General features: G+C 46.9%; 1 protein-coding gene across 1 annotated transcript; it reads right to left on the minus strand.

Annotated features, from left to right (window-relative positions):
* Positions 1–1056: 1056 nt before the first annotated feature.
* On the minus strand, positions 1057–12060 carry C3H19orf67 (chromosome 3 C19orf67 homolog). The gene is made up of 6 exons (XM_030195303.1): positions 11118–12060; positions 7193–7337; positions 6052–6152; positions 5759–5947; positions 5256–5399; positions 1057–1585 (listed from the first exon to the last, which is right to left on the minus strand). The coding sequence occupies exons 1-6, from the start codon at positions 11369–11371 to the stop codon at positions 1438–1440; spliced, it is 981 nt and encodes a 326-aa protein (XP_030051163.1). The 5' UTR covers positions 11372–12060; the 3' UTR covers positions 1057–1437.
* Between the last annotated feature and the right edge of the window lie 6963 nt (positions 12061–19023).

The raw sequence follows: 19023 nt of genomic DNA on the forward strand, positions 1-19023 counted from the left end.
CCCGATAACTTTATAGACATGGCAATGAGTTCATGCTGGGGGGAGGGGAGGTAATGGTTTTCGGGATGCCCTCAGTAAATACCCAAGAGACAGATTTCCATGCCCACTATCTCCATTATATGCAAATCTCTTTCATATTAATTAGGGATATCCTGAAAACCTGACCAGTTAGTAGCAGGACCCGTCTTCTTGTGAACAGATGTACATTTGCACATGTATATGTCTTTCCCCACCCCTTCCTCATGTGCATTTTTATACCAGCCATTTCCTGTGTGTAATACATGCTTTATTCACGGAAAATGTGTTATAAAATGACCCTCATACTCCTTTCCACCTATCCCCGGTGCACTCCCCTTTCATTGTTCCCACCCCTTCTGCCTCTGCTGCTCTCTGGGCTCCCCCTCCTCTCCCACATGTACTGGGTTCCTTCTTCCCTCCCAAGATTCCCCCTCCTCTTCTTACTCCTCCCACCTAAACCAGGGCTACCAGAAGCTGTGTTTACTAGTGTAATCAACTTTGTCAACATGTGTACAGTTGTTATGCCAATAAAGTTAGATAGGGCCTGAATCTTCTCAACATGTTTCTCTCTGCGGGGCTCAGGCAGGAATATGCAGCCCTGACTGTAAAGCAATTGGCAGCATATTATAAACACACACTAACATACTGCTCCAGCACAGGACAGGCAGCAGCACTGCCAGCTACACACAGAGCTCCAGAACACAAGCTTTATGCACATATACACACAGTATGACTTAGCAGCACTGCCAGCTACCTCCCCCCCCCCTACACACACCTCCCTCCAGCACAGGACAGGCACAACACAAGCTGCAGCAGCACAAACTTTATGTATTCACACACAGTGCTGCAGCACAAGCATTATTCACAATGCTCCAGCACAGGACAGGCAGAAACACGGTCAACTGCACACACTTCTAGGACAGGTACAGCACAGGCAGCTGCAGTGCAAACTCCAAACACCCTCACGCCCCCCCCCCCCCCCCCCCAATAGAAGCCAGATCTCAAAAGTGTTTATTTTGTTCATCTGATTTAATTTGACAGAGCTAAAAGGACATTCCTCTCTCTGTCCCAGGCAGAGTGAAAGACAGACAACAGAGCTCTGTCCTGTGGCAAACAGTAAAGGCATTTAAATATTGTTCTAATTTAGCAGGGGGGGGGGGGCAGTCAGGGGCATCTATTTGATGAAGTAAGGTGTTTGTAGAAGGCCAGTGCTGGCTGGTGTGTATTCAGGAGTTAGGGGAGGTTCTTATTCCACTCTGTGGCCACCTAGTCAAAAAGCACTGGAGGGTGGAGTGTAAAGGGGGAGCCATGAGTACCTCAACTGGGTCCTGGGAAATGCTGTTGTTCCAAAATGACTCCTCCCCCCCACCAAACCCTTGGTCTGGGTCTGCTGGCTGGTAGACTACACCCTATCTCTTCTCAGGGCATGGGGCAAAGGGGCCCTGAGCCCAATCCGTGGTTGGTGAGAATTTGCACGAGGAGATCAGTGGCCAGAGTCAGCGACGGCTCCTCAAAACCAATAGTTAGTAGCCGATGGTACTCGCCTGTGGGCTGTGGACACAGGATCCTGAGAGGGTAATAGGGGGTAAAAGAGCAACACAAAAGGGAGGGGGGGGGGGGGGGAAGAGAGAGAGAGAGGAGATTATGGAAGACAAGTAACAGAGCTTTACAGATTTATTATTTATAAATGTTTATACCAACTCCCTGAACATCGTACAGTTGACATGGTTCACATCATCAGTAAAGAAAAACAAAGATGGAATGAAAAAAATATATACAAAACAGAAAATTAAAACATCAATCAGCAAATACATAAAAATACCCATTAGAAAAATAGAAGAATTAAACTCTCTTCCCAAAAATTTTACACACAAAATTAAACCTCAGGAGACAAAAATAGCTTTTGTGCATCCTAATGCTTAGAGCACAGAGCTGGCTCCAGGTCCGCTGTTGGCACAATCCTTTCCCTGTAATCTTCATGGCCAAGCTTAGAAACAGTAACCTGGAAAACGTGAAACATGAAATCTTCTCAGAACATAATCCTTGCTATTTCACTGGTCACTCCTTTAGTTAAGGTCTCTTAGTCTTTCACTTTAACCAGTTAGGATAATAGGCTGGAAACCAAGGGAACAGTGTTCAACTCCAGTTTCTCCTACCAATGTTTGCAGTGACCTTGATACCTCTGTAGAAAGGACCAGGGAGGTTTTGGACACACATTATCTTTTTTTGTTGTTGCAGACCATAAAGACTGCAGTTTTCCCAGAACCTCTAAAATGTGGGCAAGGTCACTAGGGCTAAACCAGATAGTGCTGCTGAATAATCGGGCAGTCTGCCATGACATGATCCAGGTAGTGCCAGTGTTGTCTGGGGGACAGGAGATATCTGGTTGGTGGCGAAATTCAGTCCACTACCCAGGTAACTATCCAGCTACAAAAAAGGCTGTCTTAACTTTATCTTGTCCCCAGGGGCGTAGCCAGACCTCAGCGGGAGGGGGTCCAGAGCCCAAGGTGGTGGTGGGGGCACATTTTAGTCCATCTCCCCCAGTTGCCGACCCTCCCCCTGCCGCCGCAAGGTACCTTTGCTGGTGGGGCCTTAGTGTTCTTCAGCGCCGGTCTCCGGTGCATTCGCTGATTTGTGCTGAGTCCTGATGTCGGACGTCAGGACTCACAGCATAGATCAGTGAATGCGCCAGAGACTGGCGCTGAAGAAAGCTAAGGCTGGCGGGGGTTGAGGACCCCCGCTAGCAAAGGTACCTTGTGGCGGCAGCGGCGGCAGTCGAAAGTGGTGGTCAAAAGTAGAGGGGGCCAGGACTAAATCTGTGGGGGACCATGCCCCCGTGGCCCCACCTAGCTACGCCCCTGCCTGTTCCGGTAGCTGGTTTATACCAGGTACTCGATGCCAGGATCTGGGTATAAAATGCCCACATTGGCTGGTGTTTAAAAAGGAACGCTGACCACTATGGGCTCAATATTGACCTGTCACCTGAGATACCCATATCTGCTGCAGACTCTAAGGGACAAGAGATCATCATACGCTGATGTAACACTCCTCCTTCCCCCTCACCGTTGCGGGCGTTCTATATAAATGTCAAACTTTCGAGAACATTTCACAGATCTTTGCACATCTGCGTGTCAGTTTCCATTTGCAGTGTGTGCACGTGTGGGATGTGTCTCAGATGTATAGCTAGTGTTCATCTTACTACCTGCATGGTTCCAAAGAGCGCCCTCCTTCTAGAGCTCCTGGGTGTTAAGATATTCAAGTAACACTTTAAAGGCAATTCTAAAACTGGGCACCCGTGTTTACATGCCACTCATGCATGTAAATGTCCAGAATACCAGCACTTTCATGGCTAAGTGGCAGCAAAGTAACCAAGCGCCAACCAAATTTCACTTGGCGTGTAAATTAGTTGCACAGGTAAATTAATTTAATAATGCGCTAATTGATGTTAGCAAACAATATTAGGCCATAAATAGCCTTAGCTAGTGGTAAGTGATGCGCACACACCTACCCCTGCAGGCCGATGCTCAGAACTCCCCTGGTAAAGCCAACAGCGCAGAAACCTAGCTCGCCAATGCTCAAACAAAATGTGTGCTCTAAAAGCAATAGCAAACGGGGGGGGGGGGGGGAGGGAATACGCTTGGTGTATGTGCAGAAGAGTTTTGTAGGAAGCTCAGCTCTTCTACGCCTGCGCTAGGCAAACCCGAAAGTGAAGCACACATTGTTGTCCGTTTCCTGCACGTTACCATGTTTTTCACTTGAAAGGCTTATATTTAAATGCAGGACACAGGCGCCAATGTGGGCTTTCACTTTTGGATTTGCTCTGACTCGCACACATTTATTTCTTAGTACCAGGGCTTACAGGCTTCCAAAAGAAATCAAAACCCAGCAGATTTTTAAAAAAGAAACATGAGAAGTCCTCTCTTCAAACAGCCTAACGCCTGCTCTGAGCTGGCATGATAAGAACATACAAATAGCTATACTGGGTCAGACCACTGGTCCATCCAGCCCAGTATCCTGCTTCCAACAGTGGCCAATCCAGATCACAAGTACCTGGCAGAAACCCAATTAATAGCAATTTCAGCAGTAAGAGCGTTTTGTTTTGTGTGCTGTTCTCCGAGCAATGGGAGGGAATAGGAAATGACCTCATTAACATCCATTTGAATACATTTGCATGTTATTTGTGCTAATCTTTGGTACACCCATTGTCTCCTACACTAGAGCCCTTTGAGCATTCTGTGCTCATTAGCGCCGGCATTACGTGTTAAGGGAAAGGGAAATGGGACTTGATACACTGTCTTTCTGTGGTTTTGACAACTACATTCTAAGCGGTTTACATAGTATATACCGGTGCTTATTTGGGCCTGGGACAATGGAGGGTTAAGTGACTTGGCCAGAGTCACAAGGAGCTGCAGGGTGAATCGAACCCAGTTCCCCAGGATCAAAGTCCGCTGCACTAACCACTAGGCTACTCCTCCATCAGCCCTAATCGGTATTCTAGAAGTTGCATGTGCAAAATCTGTTGCATGCAATGTCTAGGGGGTTGGGTCAGGGGCATGCCCAGGAAGAGCACATGTGGGTTTTAGAATATCGTCACTTGTGTGCATCACTGACATCAGTTAGGCGAATTCAGACACGCCTGCCATTGAGCTGGTGCAAGTGCTCGCACCTAGTCATGCGTGTAAACAGACATTTGCGCTAGTATTCTGTAACGGCAATTATGTTTAGTATGTTCTATCATGGCACCTAACTTTACAGGTGTAGTGTGTAAAAAAGGGGATGTTCACATGGGCAGGCAGTGGACAGTGCTGCCACTTATGTAAGCAAGATAGAGAATACCCTAAGTTACGCACACCCTTGCCGCACACAGGCTGGGTATAACAGCAGGCGCCTAGATTTTAGGTGCGCCGATGCCATTACCGGTGGTGGGAGGCGGGGCTGGTGGTTGGGAGGCAGGGATAGTGCTGGGCAGACTTATACGGTCTGTGCCCTGAAAAAGACAGGTACAAATCAAGGTAAGGTATACACAAAAAAGTAGCACATTTCTTGGGCAGACTGGATGGACCTTGCAGGTCTTTTTCTGCCGTCATCTACTATGTTACTATATATTATAGAATAGATTCTCACCGCACAGCATCGGGGAACCTAAAAGGAGGCCCCCCACTTATCAAGTGACCTCCATGGTGTCAATAAAACACCAGCGCGTACAGCTGCTAAGAAAGTGCCGGGCAGCATCTTACCAGGAGAAGAGGTCCCCAGACTCCAGACCAGGGGCCAGGGGTACCCAGCGGCCAATGGACCACAGCTTCTGGATTTTGGTGGAGGTGGAGGCTGGGCCAGTCCTGGATAGCTCCTCGCCAGTGTCTCGATAACACAGAAAATAGCTAGAGGTAGGAAAGGCAACCAAATCACTGGCATGCGGTCTCTCATCAGCCTCACTGCCTATTCTATAAGGCTCTCTCTGATATAAATCTACTCCACAGGGGCATCTCTACTGTTCCTCCTCTGTACAGCTCTCTGATGCAAGGATTCTCCCTCTTAATAATGCTTTTTTTTAATATAGGGCTCCCAATTCAACTAATCCTTTTCCCAATCACACCCTTGCTAAATTTTGGAATTCTGGGGCCAGAGCAAACCATGTCTAATGATACCAGCACCTGGTGATACTACCTCATCTGCTGATGGGCTCTGTCCCGCCCAAACATCTATACCACCCCTCCTATCCACTTTTCCCCCAACTCACTATTCTGTGCGCTGCTCTCGTATCTTCGTTCCTGGGGTCTCTTCTGAAACATCCACGTTCCATCGCATCTTCTTGTAAAGATTCCGGGGTGTCCATGTCGCTGTATACAGAGCCGCCATAGAATATCGGAAGACAGACACCTGACAGAAGAGGCCCAGCGAGAACTTCCCACAGAAGAAACAGGCAGTGCTGAGGGAGGGGGAGGGACAGAGATGAGGTGATACTGAAGTCGGAGGGGGGGGGGGTCTACTGCTCCCTGTAGACAGACACTGTTGAGCTGCCCCTTCCCCTACCTGCAAGGGTCTGTGTCCTCCAGCGAGATGAATCCAAATGAGGCATACATCAACGCCAACTGCTCCAGTCTCGACACCAACTGCTGGGAGATCTCCAGAAGCTGGTGGGTGGCAGAGAAAAGCAGGCATGAATCTGGGAGAACAGGAAAGCGCCATCATTTTCACCCCTCTACGTGTTCTGGAGCAGGCAGAGCACCTGTGGCTCCTCATGGACCTGCCTCTGCCAGTTGGTAGATTCAGTGACTATGCACCCATACCCCCTGTTGATAATACTCATCGTGAGTCCACTCTCCTGAGATCTTTACCTTTATATGCATATTTGCAAGCTCAGTACAAAATATGACAGGATACATTTTAAAATCAGATTTTTACCTCCTGCACTCCTTTGCAGGGGCGTCTCTGCGTGGGGCCACAGGGGCCTGGGCCCCCGCAAATTTCACCCTGGACCCCCCTACCGCCGTCAACCCTCCCCCGCCGTCACCAACCTTTGCTGGCGGGGGACCCCAACCCCCACCAGCCGAGGTCCGCTTCCTCCTGCCGCTGCCTTTAAAAATATTCCTTCAGCTGGCGGGGGACCCCAACCCCCGCCAGCCGAGCCGAGGTCTTTGAAGTTCTTCTTCGTCCTCGTGCTGTTCAAAGCTGCATCCACGAAGAAGAACTTCAAAGATCTCGGCTGGCGGGAGTTGGGGTCCCCCGCCAGCTGAAGGAATATTTTTAAAGGCAGCGGCAGGAGGAAGTGAACCTCGGCTGGCGGGGTTTGGGGTCCCCCGCCAGCAAAGGTAGGTGACGACGGCAGGGGGGGGCTATAATGTGCCCCCTCATTCTGGCTCTGCCCCCCCTACGCCTCTGCTCAGATACGCCTCTGCTCCTTTGATACATATACACACTAATATTCTCAGTTGCTAGTTTTGCATTGAAGACAAAAAGGATTTTTTTTTCACCTTGTTAAGATGATCATGACTGCTCCAATACACAGTTTGTGGTGAGGTCTTATTTAAACCTGCCTGTGACTGTCCCATCCTTATTTCTAAAGCACATGGCATGTGAACCTTGGATTGAAGGGTGAGGAGGGGAGAAGCATTTCCCATCCCTCCACTTGAAATGTTAAAACTGAGGCTTAGAAAGCAGCCACTAGGATTACCCGTTTCTGTACACTCTCCGGGATGGGCTTCCTTCCAGGTAGCGTGTCCCGTGATACTGACTCTACATACATGAGGAAGGGCTGGCACGTGTAGAGGAAAGTGGGCATCGCCTTGGCAAATTGTTCTCTGCGTACCCTGTCCCTGCTGGAGAGAAAAAAACAAACAAACATATTAGGACCATAAGTTTTCATGCTCTACAGGTCTCTTCTTCATGTGAGCACTGTACATCCTTTTTAGACTTTCTAGGACAGAGCTCTCAATCACCCGGTGGCAGAAAGTGAGCCTGGCGCTAAATGATACAATCAGAGCTGGGGTTAGGGGGATGCAAACAGGGCAACTGCCCTGGGCCTGCATGACACGGGGGGACCCAGAGCCTGTACAAAGCTGAAGAAGCCAGATCCTGTTGCAAATGCTTCCAAATTTCTGCCCTGGGCCCCAGCATGTCTAACACCAGCCCTGGGGGCAATATTGACACTCCACAATAGGTGTTTCTTTTACACATCAGCTGTGGTGTTCGTTATACCTAGATATTCAGCCGACCAATATCTGAATAATCCTTGTGGACTGCTGCCTGTATCTGGACAGTGGCACTGAATATTATTGCTAGTCTCTGGCTGAATCTCGGCACTTCCTTGGGCTACCGGGTTATCCAAGGCAGTACCAGGGTGCTCTGTATAAGTTTTCAATGGCACTATCTGTAAATCTGTGGATGGCCTCAGTCAGTGCTGTAACCCAGGTAAAGTAACTTTGAAATATTGTACTTCTCGACACTCTGTCCTCTTTTGGGTTCCAGGGCTCTGTCCTCTCCTGGTTCTCCTCTTATCTCTCCCATCGTACCTTCAGAGCAGTGGCGTAGCTACGTGGGGCCTGAGGGGGCCTGGGCCCCCGTAGATTTCAGTGGGGACCCCCCTCCCGGCGAACCCGCCCCCGCCTACCTTCCGTTTTGCTGGCGGGGGACCCCACTCCCCGCCAGCTGACGTCCTCTCCCGTAGAACGCAGTGGCACTGGCAGAGAAAAGTCTTCTTCCTTGCATGCTGACGTCCTGCACATTGTACGTGCAGGACGTCAGCATGCAAGGAAGAAGACTTTTCTCTGCCAGACAATGCCGCTGCGTTCTACGGGAGAGGACGTTGGCTGGCGGGGAGTGGGGTCCCCCGCCAGCAAAATGGAAGGTAGGCGGCGGCGGGGGAGGGTTCGGCAGAGACGGGGGGGGGGGGTGACAATGGCGGCGGGAGGGGGGCGGCGGCAGGGGGGGCGGCGGCAGGGGGGGCTAAAATGTGCCCCCTCCCCTCGAGCTGTGGACCCCCCCTCCCACGCAAGTCTGGCTACGCCCCTGCTTCAGAGTACACTCTCATGGTTCTTCCTCCACCCCTATTCCGCTCTCTGTTGGAGTCCCTCAGGGATCTGTCCTTGGACCCCTTCTTTTTTCAATCTACACCTCTTCCCTGTGCTCCCTGATCTCATCTCATGGTTTCCAATATCATCTTTATGCTGATGACACCCAGCTTCATCTCGCCACACCAGACATCACTGCGGATACCCAGGCCAAAGTATCGGCCTGCTTATCTGACATTGCTGCCTGGATGTCCAACCGCCACCTGAAACTGAACATGGCCAAGACCGAACGTCTTGTCTTCCCACCCAAACCCACTTCTCCTCTCCCTCCACTCTCTATCTCGGTTGATAACACCCTCATCGTCCCCGTCTCATCTGCCCGCAACCTCGGTGTCATCTTCGACTCCTCCCTCTCCTTCTCTGCGCATATCCAGCAGATAGCCAAGACCTGCCGCTTCTTCCTCTATAACATTAGCAAAATTCGCCCTTTCTCTCTGAGCACACCACCCGAACTCTCATCCACTCTCTCATTACCTCTCGCCTTGACTACTGCAACCTACTCCTCACTGGTCTCCCACTTAGCCATCTATCCCCCCTTCAGTCCATTCAGAACTCTGCTGCACGTCTTATCTTCCGCCTGGACCGATACACTCATATCATCCCTCTCCTCAAGTCACTTCATTGGCTTCCAATCAGGTACCGCATTCAGTTCAAGCTTCTGCTACTAACCTACAAATGCACTCGATCTGCAGCCCCTCCTTATCTTTCAATCCTCATCTCCCCTTACGTTCCTACCCGTAACCTCCGCTCTCAGGACAAATCCCTCCTTTCAGTACCCTTCTCCACCACCGCCAACTCCAGGCTTCGCCCTTTCTGCCTCGCTTCACCCCATGCATGGAACGGACTCCCTGAACCCATACGCCAGGCCCCCTCCCTGCCCATCTTCAAATCATTGCTCAAAGCCCACCTCTTCAATGTCGCCTTTGGCACCTAACCACTACACCTCTACTTAGGAAATCTAGACTGCCCCAAGTTGACATTTCGTTCTTTAGATTGTAAGCTCCTTTGAGCAGGGACCGTCCTTCTTTGTTAATTTGTACAGCGCTGTGTAACCCTAGTAGCGCTCTAGAAATGTTAAGTAGTAGTAGTAGTAGGATTTAAACACAAATATCAGACAACCTGCCTGGCACAAGGCAGCGCTGGTTAGGGGTCCTGGTCCGATGGAGACTAGGAGTATAGCATAGGTAGGGTTGCCATATGTCTGGATTTCCCTGGACATGTCTTCCTTTTCAGGGGGCTGTTGGGGGTCCAGACAGTCTTTTCCAGCCAGCCCCTTTGTCCGAGCCTACTGTAGTGCACTGTTTCTTGACAATGGCTGTTGAGACTTGTGAGGCCACAGCTTGAAGTCTCGGCAGCCATTTTCAAGAAGTGGCAGCAGCGGGCAGGAGAGAGTGGGGTTCTTTCCTGTCCCAAAGAGGCCACTAGACCACCAGGGCTGCAAGGCAGGCCCAGGAGGGGACAAGCTACTCATGGATGGGAGGGAGAGAAGGGGACAAGCTGCTTGTGGATGGGAGGAAAGAGAGAGGAGAGGGGAGGGGGACATGCTATACATGAAGGGGAGGGAAGGGAAAGGAAAGGAAAGGGGGGCAATGCAACACATGGAATAGAAGAGGATGGAAAAGAGGGGGACATGCTGCTCATGGGTGGGAAGGAAAGGAAAGGGGAACATGCTGTCCATGGATGTTTGCTTTTTTGGAAATGTACATCTTTTCTAATTTTGTTTTTAGTCTATGGAAGAACATGCATTTCTGTTACTTTTACCAGTATTTTCACTGCTTATAGAATCTGGCTTTCTTGGGGGATTAAGGTGACTGTTTGTCGGGGCTGCATTTTATTTTTTGCGTCCTCTTTTTTTGTCTCCGCAAATATGGTATGTATGTTCTGAACATCAGAGTTACGAGCATAAATTGGCCTCATCGAGAATTTACTAGGGCCAAGTGCATAGGTTTTTGCTCAAAATTTCACTGCACTCCTAAATTTAGAAGCATAAAAAGCGGGTGGTAACAGGGCGAGGAAAATAAGTTAGGGGCTTATCACTTATTTTCAGCACTGGGCTCAGAAATCTAGACAAACAAATGGCAAGGCTACATTTATAAGCATAACTTTTAAGCTCTTAAGATGAATTTTCAACTGAAGAGTTATGCTCCCAAGTCTGGCTGAAAATAGAACTCAAATTTAGTTGTCTTACTTAGGAGCTCAGCATTTTCTGAATATTGGGCCCACAGTTTTGAATATGTCTTGGACTTTTTTTTTTTTTTTTTAAACTCATGTTTATTAACATAAAGCACAGTAACAGGACACAAGCAATGTAAAAAACGTTACAAAAACGGATCTAACCAGTCCTTTCTCATGCCAGTACCAATTTTTCAACATTTTCCCCCTCCCTCCCCCTCCCATTTCCACACCACCCATGTCTTGGACTTTTAACATCGAGACCACTGAAGGGATGTCACAAGCATGGAGGAAGTCTAAAAGCTGGCATGGAAAAATCAAACTATAAAACTGTAGGGCGGGCATCTATCTCCTCACCTGTAGAGCAGATATGTCTGAAAATCCTCTGCCTTCTTCAACAGATATTTCAGCTTCTCCGTGAGAGGCAGCAGCTTCTCCTCCAAGACGTCCTGAGAGTCCAGGTTCCCATCTCTGGCTGCAGACTTCTGTGCGAGAGGCTCCAGAGCAGTGGCAGGAGGCAGGAGAGTGACCATGCTGAGAGACAGAGCTGGATTCTGGCCCGGGCTATTCCCAGGAGAAGGTGCCAAAGATCCATCCAAGCCAGTGGCCATCTTTCCCAGGCCAGCGTGAGTCAACCTGTGGGTCTTCAAATGGCAGGTTGACCCACCTGCCTGGAAAGGCCTCCCCAGCAGCACTGGGAGCTCTCACACAGGGAATGCTGGTGTCAACTGTGATGTAACTGTGCAAGAACTGTGTTTTCTTTTGAAAAAGAACATCCTAACTTCAGTGGTGTTACCTCACAATGCAGAATTTACTAGCTTAGAGTTCATATGGGAAGGAATCTGTCCAGTTCCATCATAAGAGGTAACTTAGAACTGCCAAGTAACCCAGGTCATGAAGGGAGACTGGATCAGCTCTGGTCTTCCAACACCCTCTTTCGGGGTGGGAGTTAGAACTGGACCAGCCGGAAGTTTCCCTCCAGGAACCAGTCCACCTGGCAAGCTTTACCTTGTACACTGTGGTATCATTGGGGTGGCCCCAGCACCTTTATGCACGTGAGCTGGGTGGGGAACAGCCATACTGGGGAAAGGTGACAAAGTTCCGCTAGCAGTAGCAGACTGGTTCACGTGGACCCCTGGGTAAACACAGATCGAGTTCAGACTGGCGGGTCTGTGAAATTCCCACATGGCACCTTACATTTTCTATGAAAAAAATCAAATGCAGAATCCTCATTACAAAACAAATTCTGAAGTGACGCCACTTCATCCTACACTCACCCCATCTCTCAAAAAGGAATAAGGTGCTCCATACCAGTGGCGTAGCCACAGGTGGGCCGGGGCCCACTCATTTTAGGGCTCAGGGCCACCCATCAGTAGCACATGTTTAGCAATAGCTGGTGGGGATCCCAAGCTCCGCCAGCTGAACACTTCCCCCTGATGGTAACGAAAACACTACTCTCCATGATACTGGCACCTGTACATGCTCAGTTTTCAGCGTAAGCCTGCTGCAGAGTACCAAGGTAGAAAGAAGTGTTTTCCCGCCAGCTGAGATATTTTTTTTGTGGTGGTGGTGGTGGGGGGGGGGGGGGGGGAGGGAGAACATTTGGTGCCCATCCACTTCTTGCCCAGGCCCACCCAAAATCTGTTGTCTGGCTACGCCCCTGCTCCATACAAGGAGAATGTAGCCACACCTTTCCTTCCCACCAGGAAGAACATAACTACATCATGGACTGGTGGTGGGGCATGCCTTACCCATGTGCTGATGCTCACAGATACACCATCCGGAGGAGCTGCATGATGTGACTGCATTTTCCTGCTGTCCATGGAGAACCCCTGATACAGGTAAGCAACACTGCTTTTTGCATGACCCTGCCAGATTTTTTTTGGCGGTGGGGAGGGGTAATGATTGTCTCTTATTGAATGGGTCTAGGATTTATTCCTAAGACAGAGTGGTGACTGAGCACATCCCAGTCCCATTTTTGACCAAAACAGACTGTATCATCATCGGCCGAGGGGCCATTTTTCATACTGACTAGAGTCAGGGTCTAGAGCAAGGGTTCTCAACCCAGTCCTCGGGACACACCCAGCCAGTTAGGTTTTCAGGATACCCACAATGAACATGCATCAGATAAATCCATATACAATGGAGTAGAAAATGACACGGGGATGAGGGCACACGTGGTTAACCGCAGGGATGGTGACAGGGACAGAGAACCACGTCTTGTCTGACGCTCAGACTTCTACCATCTGCAACAGATTCATCCATTGTTGCTGGCATCAAGGCGCATTTCAAATACTTAACTGACACTTACTTTCCTGTTCATCCACTACACAGTGTTAGTTCTCCTCTACAACCACGTCTGAACGGCAATCCAATTATTTTGAATGGCGGTTCAAAGTATTATCCCACATTTTGACTACTGTAATGGTTTATTGATGGGGGTTCTTAAAAGATTTTTAAAATCTCTTCAGTCCACATAGAATGCTGCTGTAAGAGTTATTAAAGGGCTTTCTAAGTTTGATCATGTTACTCCTTCACTTATAGCTCTTCATTGATTACCGGTAGAATATCGAATCCAATATAAAGTATTAATGCTGGTGTTTAAAGTATTGAGTGCTAGGATCTCTCCTGTTATTGCTTCTTCATTACATCTTCATCAACCTCCGTGATCTTTACAATCATTAATGTCTATGTTAAAGGTGATTTTAGCAGGCATACAATACTGCTATGCGGGAAAATGTGGGTTACAAATGTAATAAATATTAATGCATTATAATTTTGATGCAGGATAGTAATGAAGGATATGTTACTATTTGCTTGAAATGACTATGTTAATGGGAGGCTATGCTTGATATGATGGAACTTTAATAATGATTAGTGATGGTACACAATTGTTTGATGTGATAAATTATAGTTCTGCTGATGGACAAGTGTGCTTTACTGTAATATTTTAACAGCGGGATATGTGCTGATGTTTTGATTTTATGTTTTATATGCAATGTTATTTTATGTTGTTTTTATGTTTAATGTTTTTATATTTCAATTATGTACATTATCATGTATTCTGCCTAGAATTAGACAAATATTTTCAAATAAATAAAATTATTTTCCCAGATGATGTAAAAACACAGGTAACCAAATCTTTGAGGCTGTACCAAAACTAGATCAAAATGGATGCTTCGAGGCCATCAACAACAACGTTTTCTTTAACATGTGGTGTCCCCCAGGTGCCAGTACTTTCTCCTCTGCTTTTTAATTTGTTAGCACATTGGCTCTACTTACCCAGTCCTTGGGGATCAGCTCTTTCTTGTATGCAGATGATTTTCAATTGATTCATTATACCAGCCTGAATTCCATTAATTTACAACCTGCTCAGAATTGTTTGCAATCGGTGGCACCATGATTAAGCGAGCACCAGCTGGTTTTGAATTCAGGAAAAAAAAAAAAAACTGTCGCCTGTTGGATTTCTGGCTCACTATCCCCCCAAATATTACTCCTTTTCAGTTTGACAGATTCATTATCCTGTTCCATCTTTCAGGTATCTTGGAATGATTAACAATTCATCATTATCTTTTTCTCCTCAGATCTCCCAAGCAGTGAAAACAGGATTTTTCTTCCTTCATAGACTGAGATCGATCCATAATTTGCTTAGTTTTGATGCTCTTTGTTTCATGCTTTTCTTCATTCAAGTTATGATTATTGTAACATCATCTATGCGTCAATTTCCAAATATAATCTTAAACGCCTGTTGGCTTTTCAAAACACCGCAGCCCGCATTCTATGTCGGGCTAGCCATTATGATCATGCCTCTGCACTCTTTCAGCGGCTTCACTTGTTACCGATCGACTTCACAATTAAGCTCAAACTTCTTACACTAACTCACAAGGTTTTCTATAGCAGAATCCTGGCTTATCTTGCAGCCAGGGAGATTCCATATACCCCCTCACACACCTTTTGCTCTTTAAAGGATAATAGATTAGTTCTCCCACACCCTTCGAAACCTTGCTGGGAATCTACAAGGTCCAGCACTTTTTATTCTCTCTCTTCTGCTTTATGCAATTCGCTCCCACAGTTCCTCTGCTGGAGAATGTGTTAAAAGCAGTTAGCTAAGTGGGGTTTTAAAAAGGTTTGGATAACTTCCTAAAAGAAAAGTCCATGAGCCATTATTAAGATGGACTTGGGAAAATCCACTGCTTATTTCTAGAATAAGCAGCATAAAATCTATTGAACTTTTTTGGGATCTTGCCAGGTACTTGTGACCTGGATTGGCCACTGTTGGAAACAGGATGCTGGGCTTGATGGACCTTTGGTCTGTCCCAGTATGGCAACGCTTATGTTCTTATGACTAGAAACCTCCTATACATCTTTTCATGCCCTTTTAAAGGCTCATTTTTTTTTCCAGTTAGCATTTCAAACAAGAACCGGGGCAATACCTGCAATGTGGGAGTTTGTCTGGGTTTAGGGTAATGAATTGATTGCTACTTACTTTTGGTTGCGTGTATGAATGATTTAGCTATGATGACTGCTTTTAGCACTTATGATTTTAGTATTTGATTGGGACTGGGTGTTTGCTCTTTCCTATTGACCAATGGAGTTCTTTTCTACCTTTTTATTTTTGGTTTTTATTGTAAACTGCTTTGGTTTGCCTACAAGGAAAGCAGCATAGTAAATAAATAAACTCAGGATCCTCCACAATCCACATGCCCAGATAGCGTCACATCTGTGGAAGCACCCCCCCCCCCCTTTCAAAAGAATGAAAATGGATGTTAGCAGTTTTATGAGTGACCTTTATGGAACAATGCCTCATTTGAAGGCTATTATTAATGAATTGGTCAGTATTTATGTTTGAGTGTTGCAGACGACAATGTTTTGATTTTTTGGGAAAAACAAGCAAAAGTGCTAACCTAAACTGGCAGAACTTGCAATGAGGATGCTGTGCATTCCTGCTACCAGCAAGTCTTCTGAGAAGCATAAGTACATAAGTACATAAGTAGTGCCATACTGGGAAAGACCAAAGGTCCATCTAGCCCAGCATCCTGTCACCGACAGTGGCCAATCCAGGTCAAGGGCACCTGGCACGCTCCCCAAACGTAAAAACATTCCAGACAAGTTATACCTAAAAATGCGGAATTTTTCCAAGTCCATTTAATAGCGGTCTATGGACTTGTCCTTTAGGAATCTATCTAACCCCTTTTTAAACTCCGTCAAGCTAACCGCCCGTACCACGTTCTCCGGCAACGAATTCCAGAGTCTAATTACACGTTGGGTGAAGAAAAATTTTCTCCGATTCGTTTTAAATTTACCACACTGTAGCTTCAACTCATGCCCTCTAGTCCTAGTATTTTTGGATAGCGTGAACAGTCGCTTCACATCCACCCGATCCATTCCACTCATTATTTTATACACTTCTATCATATCTCCCCTCAGCCGTCTCTTCTCCAAGCTGAAAAGCCCTAGCCTTCTCAGCCTCTCTTCATAGGAAAGTCGTCCCATCCCCACTATCATTTTCGTCGCCCTTCGCTGTACCTTTTCCAATTCTACTATATCTTTTTTGAGATACGGAGACCAGTACTGAACACAATACTCCAGGTGCGGTCGCACCATGGAGCGATACAACGGCATTATAACATCCGCACACCTGGACTCCATACCCTTCCTAATAACACCCAACATTCTATTCGCTTTCCTAGCCGCAGCAGCACACTGAGCAGAAGGTTTCAGCGTATCATCGACGACGACACCCAGATCCCTTTCTTGATCCGTAACTCCTAACGCGGAACCTTGCAAGACGTAGCTATAATTCGGGTTCCTCTTACCCACATGCATCACTTTGCACTTGTCAACATTGAACTTCATCTGCCACTTGCACGCCCATTCTCCCAGTCTCGCAAGGTCCTCCTGTAATCGTTCACATTCCTCCTGCGACTTGACGACCCTGAATAATTTTGTGTCATCGGCGAATTTAATTACCTCACTAGTTATTCCCATCTCTAGGTCATTTATAAATACATTAAAAAGCAACGGACCCAGCACAGACCCCTGCGGGACCCCACTAACTACCCTCCTCCACTGAGAATACTGGCCACGCAATCCTACTCTCTGCTTCCTATCTTTCAACCAGTTCTTAATCCATAATAATACCCTACCTCCGATTCCATGACTCTGCAATTTCTTCAGGAGTCTTTCGTGCGGCACTTTGTCAAACGCCTTCTGAAAATCCAGATATACAATATCAACCGGCTCCCCATTGTCCACATGTTTGCTTACCCCCTCAAAAAAATGCATTAGATTGGTGAGGCAAGACTTCCCTTCACTAAATCCGTGCTGACTTTGTCTCATCAGTCCATGTTTTTGTATATGCTCTGCAATTTTATTCTTAATAATAGCCTCCACCATCTTGCCCGGCACCGACGTCAGACTCACCGGTCTATAATTTCCCGGATCTCCTCTGGAACCCTTCTTAAAAATCGGAGTAACATTGGCTACCCTCCAGTCTTCCGGTACTACACTCGATTTTAGGGACAGATTGCATATTTCTAACAGTAGCTCCGCAAGTTCATTTTTTAGTTCTATTAATACTCTGGGATGAATACCATCAGGTCCCGGTGATTTACTACTCTTCAGCTTGCTGAACTGACCCATTACATCCTCCAAGGTTACAGAGAATTTGTTTAGTTTCTCCGACTCCCCCGCTTCAAATATTCTTTCCGGCACCGGTGTCCCCCCCAAATCCTCCTCGGTGAAGACCGAAGCAAAGAATTCATTTAATTTCTCCGCTACAGCTTTGTCCTCCTTGATCGCCCCTTTAACACCATTTTCGTCCAGCGGCCCAACCGACTCTTTGGCCGGTTTCCTGCTTTTAATGTATCTAAAAAATTTTACTATGTATTTTTGCTTCCAACGCTAATTTCTTCTCAAAGTCCTTTTTTGCCCTCCTTATCTCCGCTTTGCATTTGGCTTGGCATTCCTTATGATCTATCCTGTTACTTTCAGTTGGTTCTCTTCTCCACTTTCTGAAGGATTGTTTTTTGGCTCTAATGATTTCCTTTATCTTACTGTTTAGCCACGCCGGCTGACGTTTAGTCTTTTTTCCCTTTTTTCTAATACGTGGAATATATTTGTCCTGAACCTCCAGGATGGTGTTTTTAAACAGCATCCACGCCTGATGCAAGTTTTTTACTCTGCGAGCTGCTCCTTTCAGTCTTTTTTTCACCATTTTTCTCATTTTGTCGTAATCACCTTTTCTATAGTTAAACGCTAGCGTACTTGATTTCCTAGTTTCACTTCCTTCAATGCCAATATCAAAACCGATCATATTATGATCACTGTTATCAAGCGGCCCTCGTATCGTTACCCCCTGCACTAGATCATGAGCACCACTAAGGACTAAGTCTAGTATTTTTCCTTCTCTTGTCGGCTCCTGAACTAGCTGCCTGCAGCGCTTCCACACGGAGGTGAGAGACACTGTCAGGTCAGTGCAGGGGGCCCAATACGGAGGGGGGCGGGAGCGGCGGCAGGAGGGTAGCTGGAAATCTCGCCCGTTTTAACGGGCTTAACGGCTAGTTGTTTATAAATCACAAATAGAAAACAATAAATAAGGAGCAACTGAAATAATTCCCCACCACAACCCTTTATCCTTCCAACCCCAACAATATCTGACTTTCACTACCCCAAGAGATCCTATTCCACCCTATTAAAATGTCCAGGGGTACAAAATACAACCCGCTCTATATGTCCTATTGAGGGAGAAATATGCCTTATAAAGCACTGTTATGACTTTTTAATCTGTGGATTAATAAGTTGGGGGGAGGTTGGTGTGCGCGATGTTCGTTTCCAGGCGGCAGCGTCAGACAGTCCGACTCAGTTTCCCTCTCTGTTCCGCCCTCTGTCATCACGTCTTGACGCGAGGGCGGGACAGAGAGGAAAGTCTCTACTGCGCATTTGCAGGTGAGTCGGTCACTTGCCATTTATATGTTTGATAATTGTACAGAATATTGTTCCTTTTTATATTTTAATGAAAAGATTTAAATATAAAATCATAAGTGTTTGAAGCTTGTACAGATGGGGACAGGACAAACTTTGTCCCTGTGGTCCGTGTCATTCTCTATTGGTTGCCACATCAAAGGCAGACAAGACACAAATAATGTCATTTAACAGTGTTTCATTTAAATCCAAAAGCAGCTTCTGCAGTTTTTTTTCCATCATTGAATTCAATTTGCCAGTTGTCTAAAATGAGTTAAGTTTTTACATATTGATACTAGCG

This window comes from Microcaecilia unicolor, chromosome 3 (assembly GCF_901765095.1).
Source record: "Microcaecilia unicolor chromosome 3, aMicUni1.1, whole genome shotgun sequence".
Taxonomy (NCBI): Eukaryota; Metazoa; Chordata; class Amphibia; order Gymnophiona; family Siphonopidae; genus Microcaecilia; species Microcaecilia unicolor.

What these genes read in the sequence shown, in the direction of transcription:
- C3H19orf67 (XM_030195303.1), bottom strand. Translation starts at nt 11,371, where the DNA reads ATGGCCACTGGCTTGGATGGATCTTTGGCACCTTCTCCTGGGAATAGC. An exon ending in CAGACATATCTGCTCTACAG is followed by an intron (nt 7,338 to 11,117) that starts GTGAGGAGATAG and finishes TTTTCTCTCCAG; the next exon opens with CAGGGACAGGGTACGCAGAG. An exon ending in CGAGAGCAGCGCACAGAATA is followed by an intron (nt 5,400 to 5,758) that starts GTGAGTTGGGGG and finishes TCCTACCTCTAG; the next exon opens with CTATTTTCTGTGTTATCGAG.